General features: G+C 48.6%; 1 protein-coding gene across 1 annotated transcript in view; it reads left to right on the forward strand.

Annotated features, from left to right (window-relative positions):
* The window catches only part of ANKLE2 (ankyrin repeat and LEM domain containing 2), an 83,184-nt gene extending 58,133 nt beyond the window's left edge, over window positions 1–25,051 (forward strand). Inside the window, exons 10-13 of the mRNA XM_029619299.1 lie at window positions 5,310–5,503; window positions 6,425–7,160; window positions 20,631–20,762; window positions 22,597–25,051. Coding sequence (XP_029475159.1) covers window positions 5,310–5,503; window positions 6,425–7,160; window positions 20,631–20,762; window positions 22,597–22,810 — 1,276 coding nt within the window. The 3' untranslated portion in view covers window positions 22,811–25,051. The remainder of the gene's footprint in view (window positions 1–5,309; window positions 5,504–6,424; window positions 7,161–20,630; window positions 20,763–22,596) is intronic.
* The last annotated feature ends 828 nt before the right edge of the window (window positions 25,052–25,879 follow it).

The raw sequence follows: 25,879 nt of genomic DNA on the forward strand, positions 1-25,879 counted from the left end.
GGCAACACACACGCCTGATCGCGGCGAGGTCCCCTGCTCCTCCGGCTGCCTTGGCTGAACCGCTCCCGCAGAGTGCGGGAACGGCAGCCATTTTGGCTTCTGGCAGCACTAGTAGGAGAGCCACGAGGAGTGCGTGGGGGGGAGGGAATTCTTCTCCTGTGTTATCGCCGCAGAGGCCTGTCCCCGGAGGGACAGGGGATGCGGATCCAGACTTCACTGGTACAGATGATGAACCCGATGGTACAGGGGACTCCTCCTCTTCCTCTTCCTTCTCCTCGGAGTTTGTATTGCTGATGCATAAGGCCTTTAGGGCCAAGAAGGCAGGTAGAAGCAGGTTGAGGAGGGTCCCTCCCCTAGTGGCTCCCACAAGTCTACTCGCAAGCGGCATAGGTCTAAGGGGAGCCGGGACAGGGGGCCATCAGACAGATACGGACACCTCTTGACGAGACGGATTTGCCAGAAAAGCCCTCAGGAGGGGTGGATGAGAATCCGGATTTGCCAGCAGACTAGGTCTGAGGGGCACAGGTCACTGAGGGGGACAACCCAAAGGTAGTCCGGCTGTTCCATAGAGATGAACTCGGCCCGCTCATCCCCTTCATTTTGAGAGAATTGGGGATCGAGGGGCCTCTGGTGGAGGTCAAACAGGGGGAATGTGGATCCTGTCTTGTTGGGCCTGAGGGGCCCCACTACTTCATTCCCGTTCCATTTTTCCGTCACAGATTTATTATTCCGTGAGTGGGATACCCCTGACCTCAGGCTCAAGGTGAGTAAAGCTATGGACAAGCTATATCCGTTACCGGAGGACGCTCTAGAGATGTTACGAGTTCCCAAGGTGGACTCGGCAGTATCGGCGGTTACCAAGCGGACCACTATACCGGTCACTGGAGCGACGGCCCTCAAGGATCTGCAGGATAGAAAATTGGAGATTCAACTCAAGAAGATTTTTGAAGTGTCGGTGCTGGCAGTGTGGGCTGCCATGTGTAGCAATTTTGCCCTGCGGGTGGGCCGGCCTCTGCTGGGTTCAGCAACTGCAGGCAAATGAGGGTCTGTCAGAGGGTGAGGCCCTCCAAGCGGGCAGAGTGGTTGCGTATAGTGCTGACGCCCTTCATGATCTGTTGAGGGCCTTGGCCAGGTCCATGGTATCCGCGGTGTCAGCACGCAGGCTCCGGTGGTTAAACTGGGCGGCGGATGTTTCGTTGAAGGCGCAACTTGGCTCTATGCCCTTTAAGGGAAAGCTGCTTTTCGGTAAGCAGTTAGAGGACTTGATCCAATCCCTGGGAGAGAATAAGGTCTATCGTTTACCGGAGGATCGGCCAGAGGTTCCTTTTCTGCGAGATCTCGTTTTCGAGGAAATCAGAAGTTCCATCCTGCCAGGGCTCCAGGGTCTAACGGGCAACAGTCGTGGTCTCAGTCCTTTCGTGGCCATCAGTTCGGGAGACCCGGAGCTTCCCCAGCATCCACTGGAGTCAAGTCTGCGCAATGAGATGAGGCAGGCCCCCTCCTCGGAGGTTGTCGTGGGGGGCAGACTGTCCTTATTTTACGAGGAATGGGCCAGGGTGACGTCGGATCAGTGGGTCCTCACAGTGATAAAACACGGTTTCGGTTTAGATTTTGTACGCCAGCCCCGCAACCTATTCCTGAGGTCTCCGTGCGCTTATCGAGAAAAGCGGCAGGCAGTGCTCGACACATTACGGCGACTTCGGGGTCTGGGGGCAATTGCCCCAGTCCCGTTAAGAGAACAAAGGAAGGGCCTGTATTCCATCTACTTTGTAGTCCCAAAGAAAGAGGGAACCTTCCGACCCATCCTCGACCTAAAAGGCGTCAATCACTGCCTTCGGGTGCCTCGCTTCCGCATGGAGACCCTGTAGTCATTTATTGCCTCCATACGTCCAGGCGAGTTTCTGGCATCGCTGGACTTAACGGAAGCTTATCTGCACATCGGCATACGACAAGATCATCAGCGGTTTATATGGTTTTTCGTCCTCTTGTCACCATTATCCATTTCAAGCCCTGCCTTTCGGGCTGGCCACCGCTCCCAGAACGTTCACCAAGATCATGGTGGTAGTGGCGGCCCAACTTCACAGGGAAGGCTGGTTGGTGCATCCCTATTTGGACAACTGGCTGATTCAAGCAAAGTCCAAAGAACTTTGTCACGAGGCGGTTCGCCGAGTACTACAGCTGTTGAAATCCCTTGGGTGGATGATCAACTTGGCCAAGAATCAGCTTATTCCTTCCCAGACCTTGGAGTTTCTGGGAGCGCTGTTCGACACGAGACAAGGGAAGGTGTTCCTGACAACGGATCGCATTACCAAGTTACAGAGTCAGGTTCGTGCTCTGTTGGTAAACCGTCTTCCTCTGGTGTGGGATTACCTGAGGGTATTGGGATCCATGACTTCCACGCTGGAGCTCGTACCGTGGGCCTTTGCGCATATGCGTCCGTTACACTGAGCATTGCTGTCCAGGTGGAGTTCGGTCTCGGAACAGTTTCATCTTCCTCTCCCACTCCCGGAGGTGGCGAAGTCCAGTCTCGACTGGTGGCTTTGCTCGGACAATTTGCAAAAGGGAGTTTCCCTACTAATGCCCAAATGGACGATTGTGACTACGGATGCCAGTCTTTCTGGTTGGGGAGCAGTATGCATCTGGAAGTCTGTACAGGGCCTATGGTCTCTACAAGAGTCTCAGTGGACCATCAATCATCTGGAGACCAAAGCGGTTCTTCTCTGATTCAGGGGAAGTCTGTCCGGGTATTGTCTGACAATGCGACCACGGTGGTGTATATCAATCGACAAAGAGGGACAAAAGTCGCCCGGTGGCAGAGGAAGCACGGAAGCTGATACACTGGGCAGAGCAGCACTTGTTCCGTATAGCGGCGTCCCACAAAGTGAGCGTTGAAAATGTTCAGGCGGACTTTCTCAGTCGCAACCGCCTCGACCCAGGAGAGTGGGAGTTGGTGGACGAAGCCTTTCGACTCATTTGCGATGAATAGGGAACTCCCGCTCTCGATCTGATGGCGACCTTCAAGAATGCCAAGGCACCGCGCTTTTTCAGCAGGTGCAGGGAGAGAGGCGCAGAGGGCGTGGATGTGTTAGTCCTCCCATGGCCAACCGACATACTGCTGTATGCCTTTCCATCACGGCCCCTCATAGGGAAAATGCTTCATCGGATAGAACTACACCCAGCGGAAGTCATGCTGGTAGTCCCGGAGTGGCCAAAGACGCCCGTGGTTTGCAGATCTGCTCAACTTGACTGTGTCAGGGCCTCTTTCTCTGCGAGCCATCCCGTCTCTCCTTCATCAAGGCCCTGTATGTTTGGAAGAGGCGGATCACTTTTGTCTAGCGGCATGGCTTTTGAGAGGCGACGCTGAAAAGGCAAGGGTTACTCGGACACAGTGATTGCTCCCCTTTTGAGATCGCGAAAGTCGTCTACGTCTTTAACGTACGCTAGGATGTGGAAAGTGTTTGAAGATTGGTGCGTAGCACGGAAAGTTGATTCCATCCGGGCACCTATCGCGGATATTTTCAGTTTTCTGCAAACTGGTCTCGCAAAGGGTTTGTCGTGCAGTTCACTTAGGGTCCAGGTGGCAGCGCTTGGTTGTTTTCAAGGTTCTCTTCATGAAATGTTATTGGCTACCCATCCGGATGTGGCGCGTTTTTCTTCGGGGAGCCAAACATTTGCGTCCCCCACTTTGGTCCCTTTGTCCTTCATGGAATCTGAATTTGGTTCTCAACACATTGTGTGGTGCGCCCTTTGAGCCTTTAAAGAGAGCGACTTTGAAAGATCTTACTTTAAAAGTGATGTTTTTGGTTGCTATCTCCTCGGCTCGAAGGGTGTCGGAACTTCAGGCGTTGTCTTGTAGGGAGCCTTTCCTACAGATTTCTGAGTCGGGCGTTTCGTTGCGTACGGTCCCGATCTTCCTTTCGAAGGTAGATTCCTCTTTTCATCTGAATCAGTCAGTGGAACTTCCATCATTTGCGAATGTGGATCGATCGGCTCCCCTCGCGCAAGTTGGATGTTCGGAGAGTGCTCCTACAGTACCTGGAAGTCACGAATGCTTTTCGATTGTCGGACCATCTCTTTGTACTGTGGAGTGGCTGAAGAGGGGAAATATAGCTTCCAGAACTACTATCGCTCGCTGGCTGAAGGAAGCTATCAACTCTGCTTATTTACTGCAGGGCAAGATTTCGCTGGTCAATGTGCAAGCACACTCTACTAGAGCTCAGGCGGCATCCTGGACGGAATGTCAGCATATTTCTCCTCAAGAGATTTGTAGAGCGGCTACGTGGAAATCTTTGCATACGTTTGCGAAACATTATCGACTGGATGTCCGGGCCCCGGTCCCGGGGGGGGGGGGGGGGGGTTGGAAGAAGGTGTGCTTAGAGCGGGCCTCTCCGGGTCCCACCCTAAGTAATTGCACTCTGGTACATCCCAGGAGTCTGGACTGATCCGGGTACGTACAGGGAAAGGAAAATTGGTTCCTACCTGATAATTTTCGTTCCTGTAGTACCACGGATCAGTCCAGAGTCCCACCCTTTTCTCAGCATTCAGTCAAGGGAGAGTCCGCTCAGTCGATAATTGTCTAAGATGCTTCTACATATTTGATTTCTCAGGTTTGGGTCACGGTGAGCCTTAGGGATCCGGTTGTTCAGGTTTGGGTTTCCATTTCCTGTATATAGTTAGTGTGGTTGGATCCATTCTGCTTTGACATTGAGTAATACTGGCAGACTGTGGGTGGCACCTTGGTATATATGGCAGAGTCTGTCAGAACTTTCTCTGTCTCCATCTGCTGGAAGGGAGGCAAAACCCAGGAGTCCGGACTGATCCATGGTACTACAGGAATGAAAATTATCAGGTAGGAACCAATTTTCCTCTTATGTCTATGGGAAGTAATGGAAGTTTAAATAAAACCCCAGCCTCCCACAGGCCTCAACTTCCCAGATCCGGGACCTCCCTATACCCGGGGCAAAGTCCCTTTGCTGTGAGTCTCAGCTGGACCAAAGAGCCTCCAAATGTGCTTTAATCCAATGATTAGAGGTGCAAGTTAAAGAAACTAACCACTGAAATTACAAACTGTTGTAAAGTTAGCACATATTTAACTCTGACACCTGTTTTTAGTGCACTTTTTAAAATCTACCTTTTTGCTTTACTGCATCGGGCACTAAGTTGATTTTTACTTAGTAAAGAGAGCGCACACTAAAATCCCGTGCACTTATTACATCAGGCTCTTAATGTTCCCAGGCTCATTCTTAGTAACCGTCTTTTACATTTTTTTTGCTCCTCACCAATGATCCATTCTATTTCATCTATTGCAGGGAGTTAGCTCATGAACTGGGGTTCCCCTGGGTTGAGTACTGGGAATTTCTGGGCTGTTTTGTTGATCTGTCTTCCCAGGATGGGCTGCAAAGGTTGGAGGAGTATCTGAGTAAGAGGGATGTGAATGAAAAGCTTCATCTGGAAACAGGAGAAAATGAAACCTGCAGGAAGTACAAAATGATGCCGCCCCCTGGTAAGAAAACTATGGGGCAGCTGCAGGGAATTAACCTTGATCATTTATTTTCAAAAAGTACGATTTGAAAGTAATGCAAGAGCTATTGGGAGCATTTAAAAAAAAAATTGTTTTAGGACAGTTGCATTTTATAGTGTATCAAGCCAATGTTATAAGTCTGGCACCCAGGAACAGTGGGGCCTTGTGGGGTCAGGAGAAGAAAAGGGCATAGCCAGATATTCAGCAGCATAGCTAAGTTACATACCCAGATAACTTTAAAAATGAGGCCCGGTGTTTTTAATTTAGCGTTTCTTTATGGGATACTGTTTGCTGGGCAATGTCGCAAACCCTGTGCCCTGCTCGCCCTCGTAACACCATTATGGTTCAGATCCTGAGCACTGGGCTCTGAATATAAGCTGCATCTTTCAGTCAGCACAGTGTCGGTCAAGAACGTGATCAGTCCTTCTTCACTTATACTCAAAGCTGAATCTTAAAGCTCTATGTTGACTCTGTATCATGAAGACACTTGACAGGTTCAGCCATTTGTTCCTACAGATAAATTCACTGACAACTTTATCCATATTTTTCATGGGATTTTGTACAAATGTATATTTTCTTTCTTATATGTCTAATACCAAATTCATGTACAGATTTCAGGACGGAAGTCGTTAGGAATATATCATACCTGGGAACCACTAACATCTTATTCCTTCACATCTTATTTGACTCCTAACTTGTCTGTCAACTGTAGCAAAACTGCAGTTCTAGATCTGACCCCTAAGCAGAATATCAGTCTCCAACATTCCCAGGGTACAGCTAAACAAATATTTTCAGATGGTAAAACCCAGAATAGCTTACACATCCTTGGCATTGCGTCGAATGTGGACTTCAGATTTTCTCATTGTTTGTTTTAAATGTGTGCATCTGTTTCTCTACTTGCAGGCAAGAGTAAGAAGTGTTGCAACTCAATTTCTGTAGGAGCATTTCTGGATGAGGATGACGACATGAGCTTGGAAGAAATCAAAAACCGCCAGAATGTAGCTCGAAACAGCCAGCCTGTGACTTTAATGGAGCCCAGCCTGGGTGCCATAGAAACTATGGAGTGCAATATCCTTTCTGTAGAGCAGAAGGCCAGCATTATAAACACGGCAGCCCCTTCCAGCAGGCACTACGAAAATGGCTTTTGTAGTCCTGTGAACGAGAAGGCGAGCAGCGAAGGGAGGCTGTCACAGGGGATGGAAGAGAGCCTTTTGTCTCCCATTTCCAATCTCATGGCAAAATTTGAGGAACTGTCCTTTCAAGATGAGCAGGAGGGTAAGTGCTGTGACAAGAAGCCTGGAAAAGGTGGGGCAGCCCCAACAGAGGGTACAGAACAGAAGCAGTATGAGAAGATAGCCAAGCGGCTGAGCCAAGTGAGGCTTTCCAAGGATGCGGAGGATGGCCCACCTTCCACAGAGACTAAGAGCAATGCTGTAAGAGAACCTGGGGATTCCAAACTAAGGATAGAAGCAACAGTACTGTCTGACATGGAAAAACTGGTGCCTGAGGCTTGCACTCAGGATGTGGCTTTGCGGTTACCAGGCAGCACTGAGCTGGAGCCCATGTGCACCACCTCTTCTCCCAGATTTATCATGAAGATGCCATATAAAAACAACTCTGGTGGCCCCTTTCTTCTGAGGTAAGTGATCAAAACTTTTACTCTCGCTCCATATTGATTGTTGTTGAATCATAGTGTCTTCTGCAGTGAGAAGCTATGTTTGTCAGTGAGCAGATCTGTTGCTCATGTACTTTTTTTTAAAGATGGGACTCAAACTATATTTGTGTGTGTGTGTGTGTGTGGGGGGGGGGTATTTGACTTATTCTGCTTTTTGGCACTTCAAAACAGATTCTCCTAGGACAAGCAGGATGTTAGTCTTCACACATGGTGACATCATCAGATGGAGCCCCGGTCCAGAACTTTGATTTCAAATATTCTAGAACTTTCAAACATGACCTACTGAGCATGTGCAGCTGTAGTCATCACCCTGTCCCCTAGGCAGTCCCTCAGTCTCTTTTTTTTTTTCCCACGGAGCAGTGTGGTTGTGGGAGCCATGTTTCTCATGGTATTCAGCTTTGCACTCTTCTCAAGGTCAGGTCTGTGCCTGACCTTGAGAAGAGTCCAGGGCTTGGACTTTTACATTTTGGACCTTTTGGGGAGGGGGAGGGAGTCCAGGGAGTGGGGGGTGCTGAATTCCCACTGCTTATATTATACCTTTTGGGGTGGGGGAGAGAAGGGGGTTTGGAGCCCACTGAACCCTAGTGATTCTGACCTTTAGGGTGGAGGGGCCTGGGATCCTTTTTTCATTTTTTTTTTTTTTTGCAAGTTTTTATTTATGCATGAAAGGCATATCAGACAGAAGAACATGATATCCAGATTATTAACATGTAAAAATACAAACTGAATTTGTGATCAATAAAACAACCATAAACAACCAATATCTCGTCTCAGTTTTGAAGCCAGATTACATTATCATACCCAGTCGCAGACAATAGCCTCTCAATAATTTTTTCCCCCCTAACCCGCTCCCCTCCCTCTAATTCCCATCCCCCTCTCCCCCCTCCCCAGATTTCCCTTAAGTAATCTCCATAGACGAGTAGAGCCAACAACCAGCCTACTGTTGTAGCCATGTCAGGTAAGGTGCCCACACATCCTGAAATTTACCCACCCTATCATGCCGAAGTGCGGTTAAGTAACCCATCTGATAGATCCTTCCCAATCGTGACTGGACCTGCGACAATGTAGGGGGACCATCAGATTTCCATCTGAACGCTATTTCACTTCTAGCAGCGATATATATCTGTATTAGCAGCGTGGCATGCTTGTCGCTGAGATCCCCGTTCACCAGGCTTAGGAGACACCCCTTGGGATCCAGTCGTATCGTAACTCCCAGGACTTGGGTTGCAAACCCCGTAATTATATCCCAAAAAGCTTGTATCTTGGGACACCCCCACCACATGTGATAGAAGGTCCCCTTACCGCCGCATAATCTCCAGCAAGTACCACTGACTCGGGGGTTCATACGATGCAATTTGTCCGGGGACATATACCATCGATACATTAATTTATATCCGTTTTCTTTGATGTTTGCGGATACAGAGCTCCTACCCACTAGCATATGACACCGGTCCCACTCGTGGTCCTCTAACTGTTGACCCAAATCGGATTCCCACTGTAATTGATAGGATCCTTTGGTTTTATCCGCACTGTTAAGAAGTAAGTAGATCCTAGATATCGGTTTAGATAAAGGACTGCGCTGATCACAAAAGGATTCAAATAGGGATTTACCTCTGGAAAGCTCCCCTGACGCCCCCTCCGATCGTAAAAAGTGAGTGACTTGCATGTATGCGTACCAATCCCTTCGTGTTCCCCCGTACTTTTCCTGGATCTCCGCCAAACCCAACTCAGCTGACCCCTGGAACATTTGTCCAGCCTTCGTTAGCCCCATGCAGGTCCATCTATCTGAGAAAGCTTTTTCCAATCCCGGGGGAAACCCAGTGTTGCGCAAAAAGGAGGTTAAGTGGTAAATCCTCTTGGACCCCGCCACCCTAGGCCTCCACACTGCCCAAAGTCGCAACACCGCCTGGGTGAACGGCGTCAGAGAAGATACGTTGACTTTCCCGACATCCTTACTCCACACCCTGGTTGCCAATGGAAAGTCACCAGATGCTGCCTGCTCGATTGCAATCCAGGATTTAAGTGCGCCCGTCGCGTGCCAACTGAAGATCACACCCAATAGGATTGCAGTATAGTACCAACCAATATTAGGGACATTAAGACCTCCCCTCGTTCGGTCCCTATATAAAATGGTCCTAGAAACCCTAGGCGGTTTATGCTTCCATATAAAGCGGAACAATTTTCTCTGCCATATCCTGATAGCCCCATCCGGCACCGCCACCGGCAACGTCTGAAAGACATAGCAAAGCCGGGGTAGGATGTTCATCTTAATGGCCGCTATCCTGCCTAGCCAAGATAGATCAGTCCTGTCCCACCTGTCCAAGTCTTGTTGTATCTGAGACCACAAGGAATCATAATTGAGTTGATATAGAGACTCCAGATGGGCCCCCAGTTTAACCCCCAGGTATTTTATAGAGTCCTTAGCTTGGCGAAAAGGCAGTGCTTTCCCCACGGACGCATACTGAGCCTCTGTCATGGAAACATTTAGCAGCTCAGACTTGTCAGCATTGATCTTAAAGCCTGACAGTCTCCCAAACTCCCGAATCTCCTCTAATAAGACTGGTAAGGAGAGCTCTGGCTTGCTGAGAGTAAATAACAGATCGTCTGCAAAGAGCGAGATCTTGAAATCTAAATCCTGAACCGATATGCCGTGTATGCCCGCATGCCGTCTTACTTTCTCGGCCAGTGGTTCTAACGAGAGGGCAAACAACAAGGGCGACAGTGGGCAACCCTGTCGCGTGCCCCTCTTAACTGCGAAAGGGTCTGAGTACGCCCCATTGATTTTGATTCGAGCATGCGGACCACTGTAAAGTTTTCTAACCCAATTAATAAAGAATTCCCCTATACCCATAACTTCCATAACCTTAAATAAATACGGCCAATGCACCCGGTCGAACGCTTTTTCAGCATCCACCGTCAACAGCACCGACGGGATTTCCTTAGACTGTGCCCACCACATCAGTTCCACTACCCTGCGAACATTGTCCGAGGCGAGCCGGCCAGGAATAAATCCCGACTGGTCCCCAGCCACCAACCTAGGAGCTATTCTACCAAGGCGAAGTGCCAGCGCCCTCGCCAAAATTTTCAGGTCAATGTTTATCAGGGATATTGGCCTGTATGACCCGCAGAGGGTGTGGTCTCTTCCGGGCTTGGCCAGCACTGTGATTCCTGCGGTATTGGATTCCTTAGATATTATTCCTCCCCCCCGAAGATCATTATACATATCCACTAGCGGAGGTAACAATTCTGCACTAAAAACTTTATAAAACTTTCCAGAGAACCCGTCCAGCCCAGGAGCCTTCCCCAATTTGAGGCCCTTAATAATAAGGGATATCTCCCCTTCCCTCAATTCCTCATTGAGCGCAGAACACTGCTCTGGAGATAGTACCGGTAGATCGATAGCTTGTAACGATTGGTCTATCTCCTCCTCCGAGCAGAGGGGCTCCGAGTCGTATAGTTTTCGGTAAAATTGATTGAAACATTGCCCAATTTCATGCTGAGAATACACATATTGCCCCTGATCTCCCTTAAGCTTAGTAATTTGGGATTGCGCTGTCTTTTCTTTTAATTTACGGGCAAGCTGTCTTCCAGCCCGATTACCCCATTCAAAATGGTGCTGTTTCAGCAGCTGAAGTTGGTACGCTATCCGATCCCCATCTAAAACCTGAAGCGCCTGCCGAGCAGCCAATAGGGGTTGTAATAGACCAGGGTCGAGAGTACGCTTATGCCTCAATTCTAGACTAGCCACTCTCTCCAATAGAGAGAGTCTCTCCCGGTCCCTCTCCTTCTTAACATATGCCGCTCTGGCTATACACAAACCCCTCACATAGGCCTTTAAGCTATCCCAGACAATCCCTGGTGACACTTCGCCATTCCCATTAATATCCAAATAATCGCTAATGTGCTGCTTAAGCTGTGCCACAAACACCTTATCTTCAAGCAATCTATCGTTCAGTCTCCAAAATTTAGTGCCAGCCCGGGAGTCTTTGGTCTGTAGAGTGAGCCATACTGGGGCATGGTCGGACCATGTTATAGTGCCCACCTCCGCTTCCAGGACCTTCCCCACTAAATCCTTATCCACCAGAAAGTAATCAATCCTGGAATAGGATTGATGGGGGTGGGAGAAAAATGTATAGTTCCTGGATGTGGGATTGCGCAACCTCCAAATATCCAGGAGACCACGATCTCCCACAAGATGTTTAAGGGTTTTCCGTGCAAGTTTTCCCCCCACTCCACCACTGTGGGAGTTATCCAGATAAGGGTATCTCGTGAGATTAAAATCTCCCCCCACAATGAGGCGCCCTTCGGCCCAGTCGCTAATGACAGCCGATAGTTTCGTATAAAACGCAACTTGATCTACGTTGGGGGCATATACATTCAGGAAAGTATACTTTTCTTCATTAATAGTTGCTTTTACTAGTATATAGCGACCCTCCACATCCCGGATCTCAGAAAAAACATCCGCCACTACCATATTAGCAAACAATATCCCAACCCCTGTGTATTTATTCTGAACAGTAGCTGCAGCATGGAAAACTTGTGGGTAACCTTTAGAAACCAACAAACGCTCGTAGCGTTTTCTAATGTGGGTTTCCTGGCAGAAAATAATATCCGCCTTGTGATGGGCCATATCACGTGTAAACATTTGCCGTTTGTGATACGTGTTCAGACCCTTGACATTAATGGAAACTATTTTTAAAGGCTTCATGGTGCTGTGTTAAAGGGCAGCCAAAGCCACAATAAAGTCACTGCATAGCCGCCGAGACTTGGCCCTCCAAAACTTCCCTTCATAACTGTTCGCCTCTCGCCCCATGGAGTTAGTCTACTCCCACAATTACTCCTCCCCGTGTTCCCCCCTCCCCCCCCCTCTTCCCCCCAACCCTCCCCCCCTTCCCCACTTCCAACCACTCTGTACAGAGTGAATCCCCTCCAGTAGAGACCTAACGTCACCGCAGGACCTGAACAGGATCCCCTCTCCTCCATATCAATAAACACAAAAGCAAGTTTAACATCATAAACAGTTAACCCCCTGTGATAATCATGGGTGCTAAATCATGGTCCCTTGTGATTTAAGCAGACCCCCTGTTAATCCACTGCATACCACAGGTCCAGTAATATCGGCAGAACTCAAACTCAGTCTATGTCCTCCATACCCTGGCAGTTACCGCCAGCTCACCAGGCCGCCATGTCACAGTCCAGACTAGCTCATCCTGGTTCCTCGAGTCCCGAGGTGCCTGCGGATCTGCGGCGTAATCTTCTTCCCCCATTGTCCACTCTCTTCCAACTTGGGCGATCGTGTTTTCCGCTATTACTCCCTGCAGAAGATGCAGAGGGCCCCTCGGCACCCACGGCTGGTAAGCCGGCGCCCCGCAGTATGTCTTCCGCTTCCATCACTCGCTGTACACGGGACTGTACGCCGTTTATCGAGAAGAGTAGACCAAATGGGAAAAGCCATCTGTACTTAATATTTTGGGCGCGAAGTATGTTGATGACATCCTTAAATTCACGCCTTTTCCGGATAGTGGAAATTGCCAGGTCTTGGAACACCTCAATTTTACAGTCTTTCCAAGTTATAGAACCCTGGGCTCGCGCTGCTCGTGCTACCGCTTCCTTAACAAGAAAGCTATGAAAGCAGGCTATTATGTCCCTCGTCTGCTTGTTCCTCGGGTTACCAAAAGCTCTATGTGCTCTCTCTAACACCACTTCCCGCGGCTTCTCCTGGATACCCTCTGGATCCAACAAATAAGCACAAATGTCCTGCACCACTTGTGTGCAATCTTTAAAGGCGTCCCCTTCTGGCACCCCACGGAATCTGAGATTTACTCGCCTGGTTCTGTTTTCTAGATCTTCAACATGGGAATGGAGCTCCTCGTGAGCATCCCGAAGCTGTCCCAGCTCCTCCCGGACCGAGTCCAGCTCTGCTTGCGTGTCCTGCAGGCCCTGCTCATTTTTGGCTGCTCTCCTTTCCAGTTCACGGACATCTGTTTTTGTGCTCTCTAGCATATCTCCAAGCTCCTGACGGAAGCGGGCCATGTCCCCCCGCAATTCTTGAAACCAGGCGCAAAATTCTCCCCGGTTAGGGATCTCCGCATCCGCGGGTGCGATCGCCGTCTCCGCCTCCCCCTCCGGCTCCGGAATCGTCGCCATCTTGCCTGCTTCCTCGAGTGCTGCCACTGTGCTCGCCGCCGCAAAGGAGAAGCGATTTAAATCGGGCTTTTTCCGTGGAGTGGCCATGAGTGATGTGCAGGGACCCCGATACACCCAAATTCAGAGTTCGCCGATCCAGCTAGGCGCCGATGGGGGTGGATAACCGGTGGAGGAGAGGGGAGCCGAGGTCTTAAGCGGCCATCTTAGCAGGTGACGTCACCGGTCTCCCTTTTTTCATTTTGTGACACCTTGAGGAGGATGGGGGGGGGGGAGCCGGGGCTGTCACCACACAGCAACATATACATTATTTTTTTACTTTAGGGGAGTCGAGCTGCCTTGAGTAGCAGCCTTGGGGGTGATAGTGCTCCCTGGAGGTTTGGGTCGCCAGTGGGTTAAACCCGATCTGTACACTGGATCAGTCCAGATGAGTGAGTTTATGCATCCCTACCAGCAGATGGAGGCAGAAAACAACTTTGAGGCACTGCTACATAACTGAGACTGCCACCTACAGTCCCTCAGTATTTCTCTGTCTCCAGCAGATGATAGAGGTGCAAACATGCAGTCTGGAGTTCTAAAAAAAAAAAAATTGTTAGGACAAGAAGAGGATTTGACTCCCCAATGTGTTAAGTTCCTTCGTGGGCCATCCCTCGGGTAAAGCAGGGTGAGCAGGGGGGTTGGCAATCCCTGTCAGGACTCAGCCCTTGTTTGGCAGAGGGGGATAGATAGCCAGGGGCCCTGGTTCCCTCTCCCCTTCTGGGCCCTTCGCTCCCTCGGTGTGCCTAGCTCCTCAGCAGGTAGCCTCTAGAAGCAGGGGAGTAGTCTTTCCTCCTTTGTTCCCTTTAGGCCCTGGTGTTTTGTTTTGTTTTTTTTTAAAGAAAGAGCAGGGACCGGGAGAGGCTGCAGCAGTAGGGCTGAGGAGCAGGTAAGTTTTGTGTTTTCTGCCAGGAGGGAGCAGGCTGAATTGCCTGCCTTTGTCGGGGTTGGGAAGGTGCTGTATTTCAGCGCTGGGACAGCGGCGGGAGCAATCGCGGAGGCACAGTTTATTTTTAGGCCTGACAGCGTGTGCAGGGCCGACCACCCCGACATGCTGGCTCCCACGCAGCATGGCAGACTTTGCTGCGGCCTGAGGCAATCTTGCCTCAATGCAGCCTCGTTTTGCCGCGGTTGCGCTTCGGGGGGGGGCTGGGAATTTAGCGAGACCCCTGGGGCGCAATGAAAAAGTGCAGGTGACTGGGTTGGCGCCTGAGGCTCGGGGGGGGTGGGGGCAGAGGAGCCAGCGGCCATTTTGGCAGCACATGAAGTGCAGGCTGCCATTTCTGAGCCCCAAAATTCCCCTACCATGCTTTTTTTCCTGTGGGAAAGGATTCTGCTGCTTGCAGGGGGCCTCGGGAGGGAATCTATTAGGACTCTTCCTCCTCTGACCCGAAGGCCTTTTCCATGGGTTTTGTGCTTCTCCTTCATACGGCTTATTTAGCCTGAAAGGAGTTGGGTGCAAAGAGGCTTTTGCCTAGGAAGTCCCAGACTGCCAAGAAAGCTAGAGGGCCTGTGGAGTCAGGACGGATCCTGCAGATGCTGGGTCTCATGCGAGCCCTGGAGGAGGGCAATTTGTCTGATAGCCTGAATGATCCTGACCAGCTCCAAGGAGATCCGGTGGCACCGGACAAGGACCCTGTGAGTATGCTGGGAAATCCAACACAGAACTTGGACTGAGACCCATTGGAAGTTTTGGGAGATCCCATACAGGATCTGGATGCTTAGGACCCAGAGGCGGTTCTTGTCGCGGATGGAGATGACCCACGTGTGGTTCGGCTGTTCTACAGAGAGGAACTGGGTCCATTGATTCCCCAGGTGCCGGAGGAGCTCAGCATCAGACGTCCAGGAAGACTGACAAGGAAGCAGTGAATCCGCTCCTGTAGGGATTATGGGGACCTTGTACCACTTTTCCGTTACCAGAGCAGGAATCTCCCAAGGGGGGCCTGAAGGCCATGAGAGCAATGGGGAAATTATATCCCTTGCCAGAACAAACCCTTGGACTTATGGAGAATTCCCAAGATAGAAGCAGCCGTTTCGGTGGTTACTAAGACGACCACCATCCCGGTGATGGGAGCGGCAGCTCTGAAGGATCTCCAGGATAGGAAGCTGAAGATTCTGCTTAAGCGGCTTTTTGAAGTCTCAGCTTTGGCCTTTGAGCAGTGCTGTGTGGAAGTCTGCAGAAAGCCTGTTTGTCCTGGGTGCAGAAGGCACATGACAAGCATTCAGGAAAGGCATCTGAGGTGGCACAGGCGGCCTGTTTAGAGACTGGAGTGGCCTATATGGCTGATGCTCTTTATGACACGATCCGAACTTCTGCCAGGAGCATGGTCTCAGCGGTGGTGATGCACAGGCTCTTGTGTCTACGAAATTGGTCGGCAGACGTGTGGTCCCCTCCCATGCTTTAAGGGGGAAGCTCCCTCTCTTTTAAGGGGGAAGCTCTTCTTCGGGGAGGATTTGAGAAGCTCATGAAGCAGTTGGGAGAGTCAAAAGGCAATAAGTTGCCCGAAGACAGGAAGGGTCCTAAGAAGTCCTTTCAGCCATGAGCCCAATTTTCATGAGGCCAGGAGATTTTGAGCAGGCTGAGCCCCTGTGCAAGCTTTGCAGAAACAGTTTGGGCAGGCAGTAGCCCTTTCGGAATCAGCGCAGGTCCCCTAGGGACGGTGGGTCCCAAGGGGGGAGCGGAAGAAAGGTCAGACGAAGGTGTGAGGGTCCACTCCTCTCAGGAGGCTATCGGAGGGAGCTCTCTATTTTACAAGGAATGGACTAGAATAACATCGGACCTGTGGGTCCTGGAGGTGGTAAGAGACGGTTATGCCTTAGAATTTCTCGGCTGCTCGGACACCTTTGTAGTCTCCCGCTGTGTCTTCTAGAGCAAACGGGAGGCAGTGTGGGACACACTACAGCGATTACAGCTTCTTCGAGCTATTGTTCCAGTGCCCGCCTCATGAGAGGGGGCAGGGCAGGTATTCAGTGTACTTCATGGTGCCAAAGACGGAAGGGACTTTTCAGCCCATTCTCGAACTGCAGAAGGTGAATACTACCCTCCGGGTGCCGTGGTTTCAGATGGAGATACTGTGTACAGTGATAGTGGTGCGCAAAGGGGAGATTTTAGTGTCCCTGGATCTGTCAGAGGTCTACCTTCAAATCCCTATTTGAAGTTTCTGAGATTCATGGTTCTGGGAGAACATTTTCAGTTTCAAACTTTTTCCTTTGGGTTAGCAATGGCGCCGCACACATTCACAAAGGTGATGGTAGTAGAGGTGGCGGCTCTCAGGAAGGAGGGAGTACTTGGACAATTGGCTCATTCGAGTGAAGTCGGAGGTAGTATGTGGCTACTCGGGCCAATGGGTGCTCCAGCTTCTGGGGGTGCTGGGCTGGGTGAAGAACCTCACAAAGCGTCATCTGAAGCAGACTCAATCCTTGGAGTATCTGGGGGCTCGCTTTGATACCCATCTGGGGAAGGTATTCCTGACTGCAGCGAGAGACCTCAAGCTGCAGAGTCAGGTTCTTTGGTTGCAGAGCATGGCGGTGCCCAAGGTATGGGATTACCTGCAGGACCTGGGGCCCATGGCTTCTATGCTGGATTTAGTGCCATGGGCTTTTTCCCACATGCGTCTTCTGCAGGGGGCTATGTTATCCTGGTGGAATCCGCTGTCTGAGGAATTTCAGCATCCATTGCCAGTGGATGCTAAGTCCAGTCTCATGGTGGCTGTCGCGGCACAATCTCGAGAAGGGAATCGATCTGGAAATACCCGACTGGGTACTTGTAATCATGGATGCCAGCCTATCTGGATGGGGGGCAATTTGTCTGGGATAATCGGCCCAGGGTCAGTGGTTGCCAGAGGAGGCAGCTTGGTCAATCAATCGACTGAAAACCAGAGCAGTGCGCAAGGCCTTGTTGGCATTTCTTCTGCTTGTTTGAGGCAAATCAGTGTGAGTATTCTTGGATAATGTGACGACTGTAATGTACATCAATTGTCAGGGCGGTACGAAGAGTCGTCTAGTGGCGGTGGAAGCGGAGAAGCTATTTCTGTGGGCGGAGAAACATCTGGAGAGACTAGATGCTTCTCATGTGGCCGGAGTGAACAGCATGCAAGTGGACTTCCTCAGTAGACTGTGTCTGGATCTGGGGGAGTGGGAATTGTTGGCGGAAGTCTTTGCCTTGCTGCTGTAAGCAAGGCGGGACAAACCAGTGATAGACCTCATGGTGACTCTGGCAAATGCGAAAATGGGTCGCTTTTTCACATATACGGGAGATCAGATCGGACAGCATCGACACTCTCGTTCAACTGGGGCTGACACACCTCTTGCTGTTCGTGTTTCCTCCGTGGCGCTCATAGGCCGGGTGTTGCGGCTTATCGAAACTCATCCAGGCAGGGTGATTCTGGTGCCCAAGTGGCAGAGGTTTGTGGAATTTCTGCGTCTCGCAGTAGACAGTCCCATTCGCTTGGCTCATCTCTCAGGATTACTTCATCAGGGGCCTGTATTTTCAGAGTGGGAGGATTGCTTCTGTCTAGCAGCCTGGCCTTTGAGAGGCGACAGCTCTATTTGAAGTGATATTCAGAGCCGGTGATTGCAACTTTGCTTCAGGTGAGGAGGCTGTCCACTTCAATGGCTTATGTCTGAGTGTGGAGAGTTTTCGATTTCTGGTGTTTGCTGACTAGAGTACAGCCTTTAGAGGTGGACATCCCGCAGATCTTGGAATTTCTGCAGTATGGGCTAGCGTATAATTCCCTTTGGGTCCAGGTAGCAGCTTTAGGTTCCTTGTGCGGCAGGATTCAGGAAAAGCCGCTGGCGTCTCATCCGGATGTGGATCGTTTTCTGAGAGAGGCAAAGCATCTGCTTCCTCCAGTGCAGAAGATCTGCCCAGCGTGGAATTTGAATTTGGTTCTTCGGGTGCTGTGTGGACCCCCTTTTTGAGCCAAATCGGAGGGCGTTGTTGAAAGATTTAACCTTGAAGACTGTTTTCTTCGTGGCTATCTTTTCGGCTAGGCGAATTTCTGAGCTGCAGCTTCTGGAGGTAGCTAAGCTGACTGAGCTGCCATTTGATTTGATCAGAGTGATGAAAACTGTACATAGTTTCTATGTTTTGTTAAGTCCAGGGGACCTAGTTTGCAGGAGGCTCCAAGGTTTGTTTGCCCAAGGTTTATTGGGGGCTGTTAAAGTAGACATCTTGGCTTGGGTACAGGTCAATACTGAGGGACTGTGGGTGGCACTCTCGGTTATGTAGCAGTGCCTCAATGTTTTGTTCTCTGCCTCCATCTGCATAAACCCATTCGTCTGGACTGATCCACGATACTTCAGGAACAAAACTTAGCAGGTAAGAACCAATTTTCCTCTAGGCACACTAGTTTGCCCTGCGATGTTTGGCTGTGAGACAAAAGAATGCACTATAGAGCCATGAAGGTTTTTCGGGGGAGGAGTCCCACTAATGTGTGAGTGTGTGTGGGGGGGGGAGTGTCACTGCAATAATGTGACCCTTCCTGTGATAAAACTATGTGGTTTAGTGGCAAGTTTGTACCTGAGGCAATGGAGGATAAAGTGACTTGCCCAAGGTCACAAGGATGGCAGTGGGATATGAACCCTGGTTTGTAGCCTGCTGCTCTAACCACTAGGCTGCTACTCCACATTCATATTCAGAGCAATACAGTAGATGATGTCAGACTATTTGGCCTATCTAATCTCTCCATTTTGCATGGATATATCCAGCTGCCAGCAGTAAAGTATGATTGCTTGTAAGTTTTCTCCTTGTTTGAGACAGTTTTTGTACCTACATAGAAATGACGGCAGAAGAAGACCAGTCAGCCCATCCAGTCTGCCCAGCAAGCTTCACACTTCTTTCCTTTCATACTTATCTGTTTCTCTTGGCTCTTAGTAACCCTTGGTTCTATTTCCCTTTCACCCCCACCATTAATGCAGAGAGCAGTGATGGAGCTGCTTCCAAGTGAAATATCAAGCTTGATTAGTTAGGGGTAGTAACCGCCGCAACAAGCAAGCTACACCCATGCTTATTTGTTTTACCCAGACTATGTTATTCAGCCCTTATTGGTGGTTTTTCTTCTCCCCTGCTGTTGAAGCAGAGAGCTATGCTGGATATGCATTGAAAGTGAAGTATGCATTGAAAGCCACATTAACTATCAATAAATATTGAATAAGCCTAATAATTGGTAATACCTATAGCCTATGAACTCTCCGTTAATTTTACATACTCTTTCCCACCCCTGTTGTTTTTTTTTGTTTGTTTGTTTTTTTAATTTGGAGATGGCAGCCCTCCATCCTTCCGCTCAGTGAAGGTGGAACACTGGCCACTGGCATCCCGCTCCGTGAATGCCTCTGTGGCTACTGCCACTCCGTGCATTGTTTTGCTGCCTCCTCTTTATACACGTCCTCTAGACCTGATGGATCCACAATGTTTATCCCACGCCCCTTTGAAGTCCTTCACAGTTTTGGACTTCACCACTTCCTCCGGAAGGGCATTCCAGGCATCCACCACTCTCTCCGTGAAGAAATACTTCCTGACATTGGTTCTTAGTCTTCCTCCCTGGAGCCTCAGCTCGTGACCTCTGGTTCTGCTGATTTTTTTCTTCTTGGTGCATTACTGAATGCTCTTGTGCTGAGGCCATTCCAGTGCACTGATAGGGAAGCAGCAGATGGTTTCCAGGGCCAATTCCTTGTGTCAGAAGGAGAATTTAAAAAACTGTATGAATCTGAGAGAAATGAAAGTGAATCTGCTTCGAGATGTTCTAGAGGCAACTGATATCTCCATTATTATATGTATGTTTTATCCTTGTGTGTTGGGTTAAAATTCAGTGCCAAAAAAGATGAGCATCAGGGCTGGCTCTAGTCCTGGGATTCAGGAGACTAGTGTTGAAGTCTCTTGCCTGCTAGTGACACCCTCGATCTCAGGGATGCCTGAAAGAGCCCTGGGAGTGCCTGCTGGCCATAGAGTGGTGCTGAAGCTTGTATGAGACCTCCCTTCAGCCCTTGGGGCTGGCAAGTGTTGCCATCTGGGCTGGTGGAAGCTTTATTAAATGAAGCAAAAAGCTGAAGGGGAGATGAGAACCAGCAGACTTGTGCGTGATGAGAGCATCATGTCAGCTTACTCTCCTGACCGCAGCATGAAAGACGAGCTGAGCAGTTTGCAGTGATCATTATTTGTGGGTGTAGGCAGGATATTCGGCAATGGTGTCCACAACTTGTGGAATTATAGAAGGCAGCGAGTTCTTCTTTCATGTAGTCTGTTTTATCCTACAGGGCGGAGCCATCCAAGCTGGACAGTGATGTTCTCACAGCTTTGGAGGGGACAGAAGTTGACTCGCAGAAGTACCCCTCTGTGTACAAATGGAAGTGTGTTGTACTGTCCTACTCTCCTGCAGATAGGCAGAGGTAAGGGATACAGTTGTCTGCATTAAAACCTTTTCTGGTGATGCTGCTCTCGTTTGTAGGTAGCTTTCAATTTTAGATGACCTCTGGGGTAGGGACCAGATTTGTAACTTCATCTTGAGCTTGGGTTCGGAAAGGCGAATATTAAATTAAAAATCCAAATGTGTGGGTCTCCTACTGCGACTCAGCAGGCAGTCTCTGAAATGCCCACAGCACACATCTGACAGTAGCTATACTGACCTGGTTATTTGCTTTGTTGTAAGACCAAGGAATTCAGTCCATGTAAACATCATGTCATAGGCATTGTAGAAAAAAAAAAAAAATGACAGCCCTACACAATGCCTTTGCCATTCAACCTCTTTAAACCCAAGGGAATCACAGTAAATCCAGTGGTGTTCATGTTATAAGAGTTAGGAAATGTTTCCCCATCATGAGAGAAACATGCTGTATGAACATACTTTTCACTTGTTTAGGAAAACATATGCAAAATATATATACCGTATTTTTTGCTCCATAAGACTCACTTTTTTTCCCCCAAAAGTGTGGGGGGAAATGTCTGTGCGTCTTATGGAGCGAATATTAAAAAAAAAACAAAAAAAAACAAACCCTAACTCCACCCCCCCCTCCCCCAAGACCTGGCAAAAGTCCCTGGTGGTCCAGCGGAGGTCCGGGAGTGATCTCATGCACGTGGGCCGTCAGCTGCCAGTAATCAAAATGGTGCCGACGGCCCTTTGCCCTTATGTCACAGGGGACGACCAATGGCACCGGTAGCCCCTGTGACATAGTAAGGGCAAAGGGCCTTCGGCGCCATTTTGATTACTGGCAGCTGACGGCCTAAGTGCATGAGATTGCTCCCGGACCACCAGGGACTTTTGGCAGATCTGGGGGGGGTCAGGAGGGTGGGGGGTTGGAGTTAATTAAATTTAAAGGGTTAGGGGGGGGTTCCCACAGAAAGAGAACAATAAGTTTTCTTATCTGGGGAGTGGACCGAAATGGCCTTCCCCAGACCTGAAAACGAAATGGGGACAAAAAAAAATGTTATGCACTCCCTTAATTTGCTCCATAAGACGCGCAGACGCCCAGGAACAGAGCTGGTTTAGCACACCATTTATTTATTTATTTTTAATTTTCCCCCTCTGAATCCTAGGGGTGTCTTATGGAGCGAAAAATATAGTATTTAAAAAAATGATTATATAAAAATAATTTTTAGATGCAAATGAAGAGAATTTTTGTTCTTTGATTGGCTTACTATGTCCATGGGAAATCTACAATAGATGGTTTAATATTTGGTTTATTTTCAGTGCTGGTCCTGGGCTTGATTTCAGATCCCTGGCTAGTCAGGGCTGGGGATGCTGCAGGGGAGTCTTCATCACTCAGTGGAAACACCTAGTGGCCATGTTTAAGATCCACATTAACAGGATCATGAGGGAACTGCGGTTTATGGCCTCTGGCTGAGGACCATTATGGTGATGGCTGAATCGGGGGAAGAGAGGATATAAAATAAGTGCAGGCAGTTGTGAAAGAAGGCATATGGTGCCAGATCTCAGCCCCAAGGAGCAGGTGAAAACTGCTGGACTAGGGAAAAGCCTAAGAATTGGAGAATGGCGTTCTCCTCCATTACTGGCTGCTCTCACTTGCCTTAGGAGATTTGGTATGTACATGGGATCTGGCCACAGCTGCTGTTTTAAAGGAACAAGCCACATCCTTTCTGAGTGGAGAAGTGGGCCCTCCCTTTCTGTTGGACCTCTGCTGAGAGAAATTCATTCTTGGGTCTGTTGAAGTGGCAATCCTGCAGTAATAAAATCAGTTTTTATCATTTTTCCTTTCCATGTTGCAGTTGGCCCAGCCCAGCGGTGCTGAAGGGAAGATCAAAGTCTGGTTCTGTGACTGCCAGTTCTTCACACAACCCAGCCTTCTCCACCCCAGGCAGGAGCAGCCCTGTGCCCAGCAGCCCCTCAGACTATGGCAGCCCTGGGCGCTATAGCCCAGCCTACGCCAGCCACATCCTTTTGTTAAAGCTTCGCCATCTGTCTGACCTTTCCTCTCTGTAGAAACTGTCCTCTGCTCTTCTGAGAAGGGGTTTTTGGTTTTGTTTTTTTTTTTGGGGTTGATTTTCATTTATAAATATATGCATTGCTCATGTGGCAAAGTGGAGGCATTCTGGCTATTTTGCAATCTTGTTTCAGGGGGGGGGAACTGTGTATCTTGGGCTCACTTGCTCTTCGTTCACCAGACATTTGAAATAGTATCATTTGGTTTGGTCATCACGATAGGTAAGGAGCAAATAACCAGTTAGACTGCAGAATAATAATTCCTTCAAGGCTGGAAGCAATATTTTTGAATCAAAGCTGCTCCCTCCTGCAGCTAGAAGTTCACTGTCAGGTGAAGAGGGGAATTACTTATATCAAACCACATAGGACAAGGGGTATCCCTTCTGCTGGGTTTTGTCCCGCCCCCTTTTTCCTGTTAGTTGGAGCTTCCAGCTCAGTGTGAACCTTGCTGAACTGAGGCGATGGCACTATGAGCTTTGTCAGCCGTCTAAGGGGGGGTTTCCTCCATATTTTCCTGGTGGCCCCTCAGCCAGGCCATCAGAATAACCGTTCTTTGGCTGAGAGGAGCAGCATTGTGCAGTGTTTGGGACACCCATCCCAGGAGCTGTGACAACCTGCATTTTTTTATTTTAATACCAATTTGTGGTAGATGGGGGGAAAGCTGTCATTCCATGAGACTGCAACATTACAAGAAGAAACCCGTAATGGTGAGGTGCAGGAGGGAATTCTCCCTTCACAAAGATCTCCTCCTCCTTAGTCTGAATATGTTTAAAAATAAATCTCATCGGGAGGCGTTGAGGCAAAGCAGCAGATTTAGTTGTAGTCCTTTAGGGCGTGATCAGAATCTTTTATTACCCCCCATGTAGAGGAGCATTCCAAAATATAAAGCCCCTCTGTGTGGTAGATAAGGAATTGATGTCTTTACTGTTTGTAAGTTTTATGTGCTGATTTGTTCTGACAACGGAATCTTCTACTTTAGTAAAATGTGGAGCATTATAAAGCACATTTAGCAATAATTTCAAGCCAATGTTAGCCAGCAATGTATTTTCTCTGGTCCGGGTTCAGTTCAGGGTGTTAGGTACGTGGCTTCTTCCACAGCCAGTAACTGTGTTAAACGGGATGGAGGGAGGTGCTGAAGGCTGCCTTTGGGTGGTCAAGGTCACACACTTGTCTGTCTGTAATGAAAAGTTGATGTTTATCTGTTTTAGCTGCAGTTGAATAAAATGGTTGCTGTTTAGGGTTCAGAAAGTTTACCTCTGGATAAGCTTTGTTCTAGCAACCAATCAGCATGAATATGGCCATCCCAAAGGTCTTTCTTTTATTCCCAGTGGAGAATGACTAAAGAGGAAGGAGTGGGGAGAGGTATGCGGCTGGGTCTGGAGCTGCTTCACCAGGTAGCACTAGCAGACCTCCCCAACTTACTGTCCAAAGAGCACCTTCAGTGCAACTTGAGGGGTCCTTGTCTGCAGGCTGGGCAGAGAATTTATCCTTTTTTTTTTTTTTTTAAGGATGGAATGATAAGGATGGATTAAATTGTGCCTCGCCACTGCAGAAGTACTGAGTACAGAAAGGGGTAAAGTTTTTTGGGGGTTTTTTTGTTTGTTTGTTTTTCCCCAGCTTGACCCCTACCATTTTCAATCAGAAATTAAGCAGTTTTATATTGTGTTATAATTTTTCATTTAATTTTTCCTTTGTCTTGGTGCTAGGATCCAATGTGAGCTGCAGGGCCCTTTTGCCAGCAGCAGTTTTCTGAAGAGAAATAGGTGAAAGAGGACCTTTTTAAACTTTCAGGATGGTTTTAGCCACAGAAAGTAACACCCCCCCCCCCCCCCCCACACACACACACACACACACACATTCACCCTTTGAGTGGTACTTTTCATTATTATTAAACACATTTGAGAAAATGTTCTCTGGGAGGAGCTCTGCTGTTAAACCTGACCTGAAGAACAGAAAAGTTACATTGAAAGGAGACCCGTTACTAAGCATTCCTTTACAGGTTTTTTTTCACTCTGTGACTGCTGAACTGAGAGCCAGTACAAGGCTGCTTCAGCAATCTGTTGCTGTATATTGTAGTGCGCAGAGACAGCCTCTGCCCTGATTCTGAAAAGAGGCATCTGCGCTATAGACTTCTTATCTGCACTGGGTACTCTTTGCAGGCCTTTTCGTGCCTTTTGTATCATATTTAAGTTTTTCTTGCTTGTTTTTGCTTTTAACATTAAAACATTTTTTCCAAAAGTACACTTCACTTTTCTGAATGAGAAAGTGTTGTAATTCTGTCATGTAATTCTGGAACTGTACAAGAAAGAGCTTTGCAGTAAATATCCAGGGTGGGGGTGGAAAGGCAGATTAGTTAAAGTTCACAACTTTATTTTGTTTTTAAATTATATAACCATGTGTAATTAGGTGGAGAAGTTACTAAAAGGCATGGACAGGAGCATTCTGCTGATTTGTTTGACATTAGCTGCTGCTGTGATGCTTCAAGTCCTTGAGGCTCTTGGGTTTCTTTTTTGAGCACCAGTGCTAAAGTGTGTGCTAGGTTCATGACTTCCAGCTTGCCAGGGCCAGTGCAAGGGTTAGGCACCCTAGGTGAAACTTATAGCCTGCTGCCCCCCCCCCCCCCCCCCTCCCGGTCACTCCCTCCCTACACAAAATTAAAAAATTACGCATTTATGATCATTTTACATGAAAAACAACATTCAAGGTACAGTCTTCTGAGGTAAAAATATCACTTACCACATGGGTATTATATTTATATGCACTGCGGTGGTGCTAACTAGAAAATCCTGCAGAAAAAAAGTAAAAAGGACATTTGGAATTGGTATTAGACCTATTATAATATTTGGGTGTGGGTTTGGCCCTTAGAAAGCCATGAATATAAACTGTAGTACAATTTAAATATAGTAATATTTAACTCAAAAAAACTATTCTTTGAAACAGTGAAAAACCTAATCAAGGATCCATCCTCCTCCATCTCAAATAACTGACTTCACAAAGAACTCTTGTAATGAATATGCTAATTTGTTATTAAACAACATCAATACACTTAAATCACAATTCTCCACCTGC

The sequence above is a fragment of the Rhinatrema bivittatum genome, chromosome 11 (assembly GCF_901001135.1).
Source record: "Rhinatrema bivittatum chromosome 11, aRhiBiv1.1, whole genome shotgun sequence".
NCBI classification, from domain to species: domain Eukaryota; kingdom Metazoa; phylum Chordata; class Amphibia; order Gymnophiona; family Rhinatrematidae; genus Rhinatrema; species Rhinatrema bivittatum.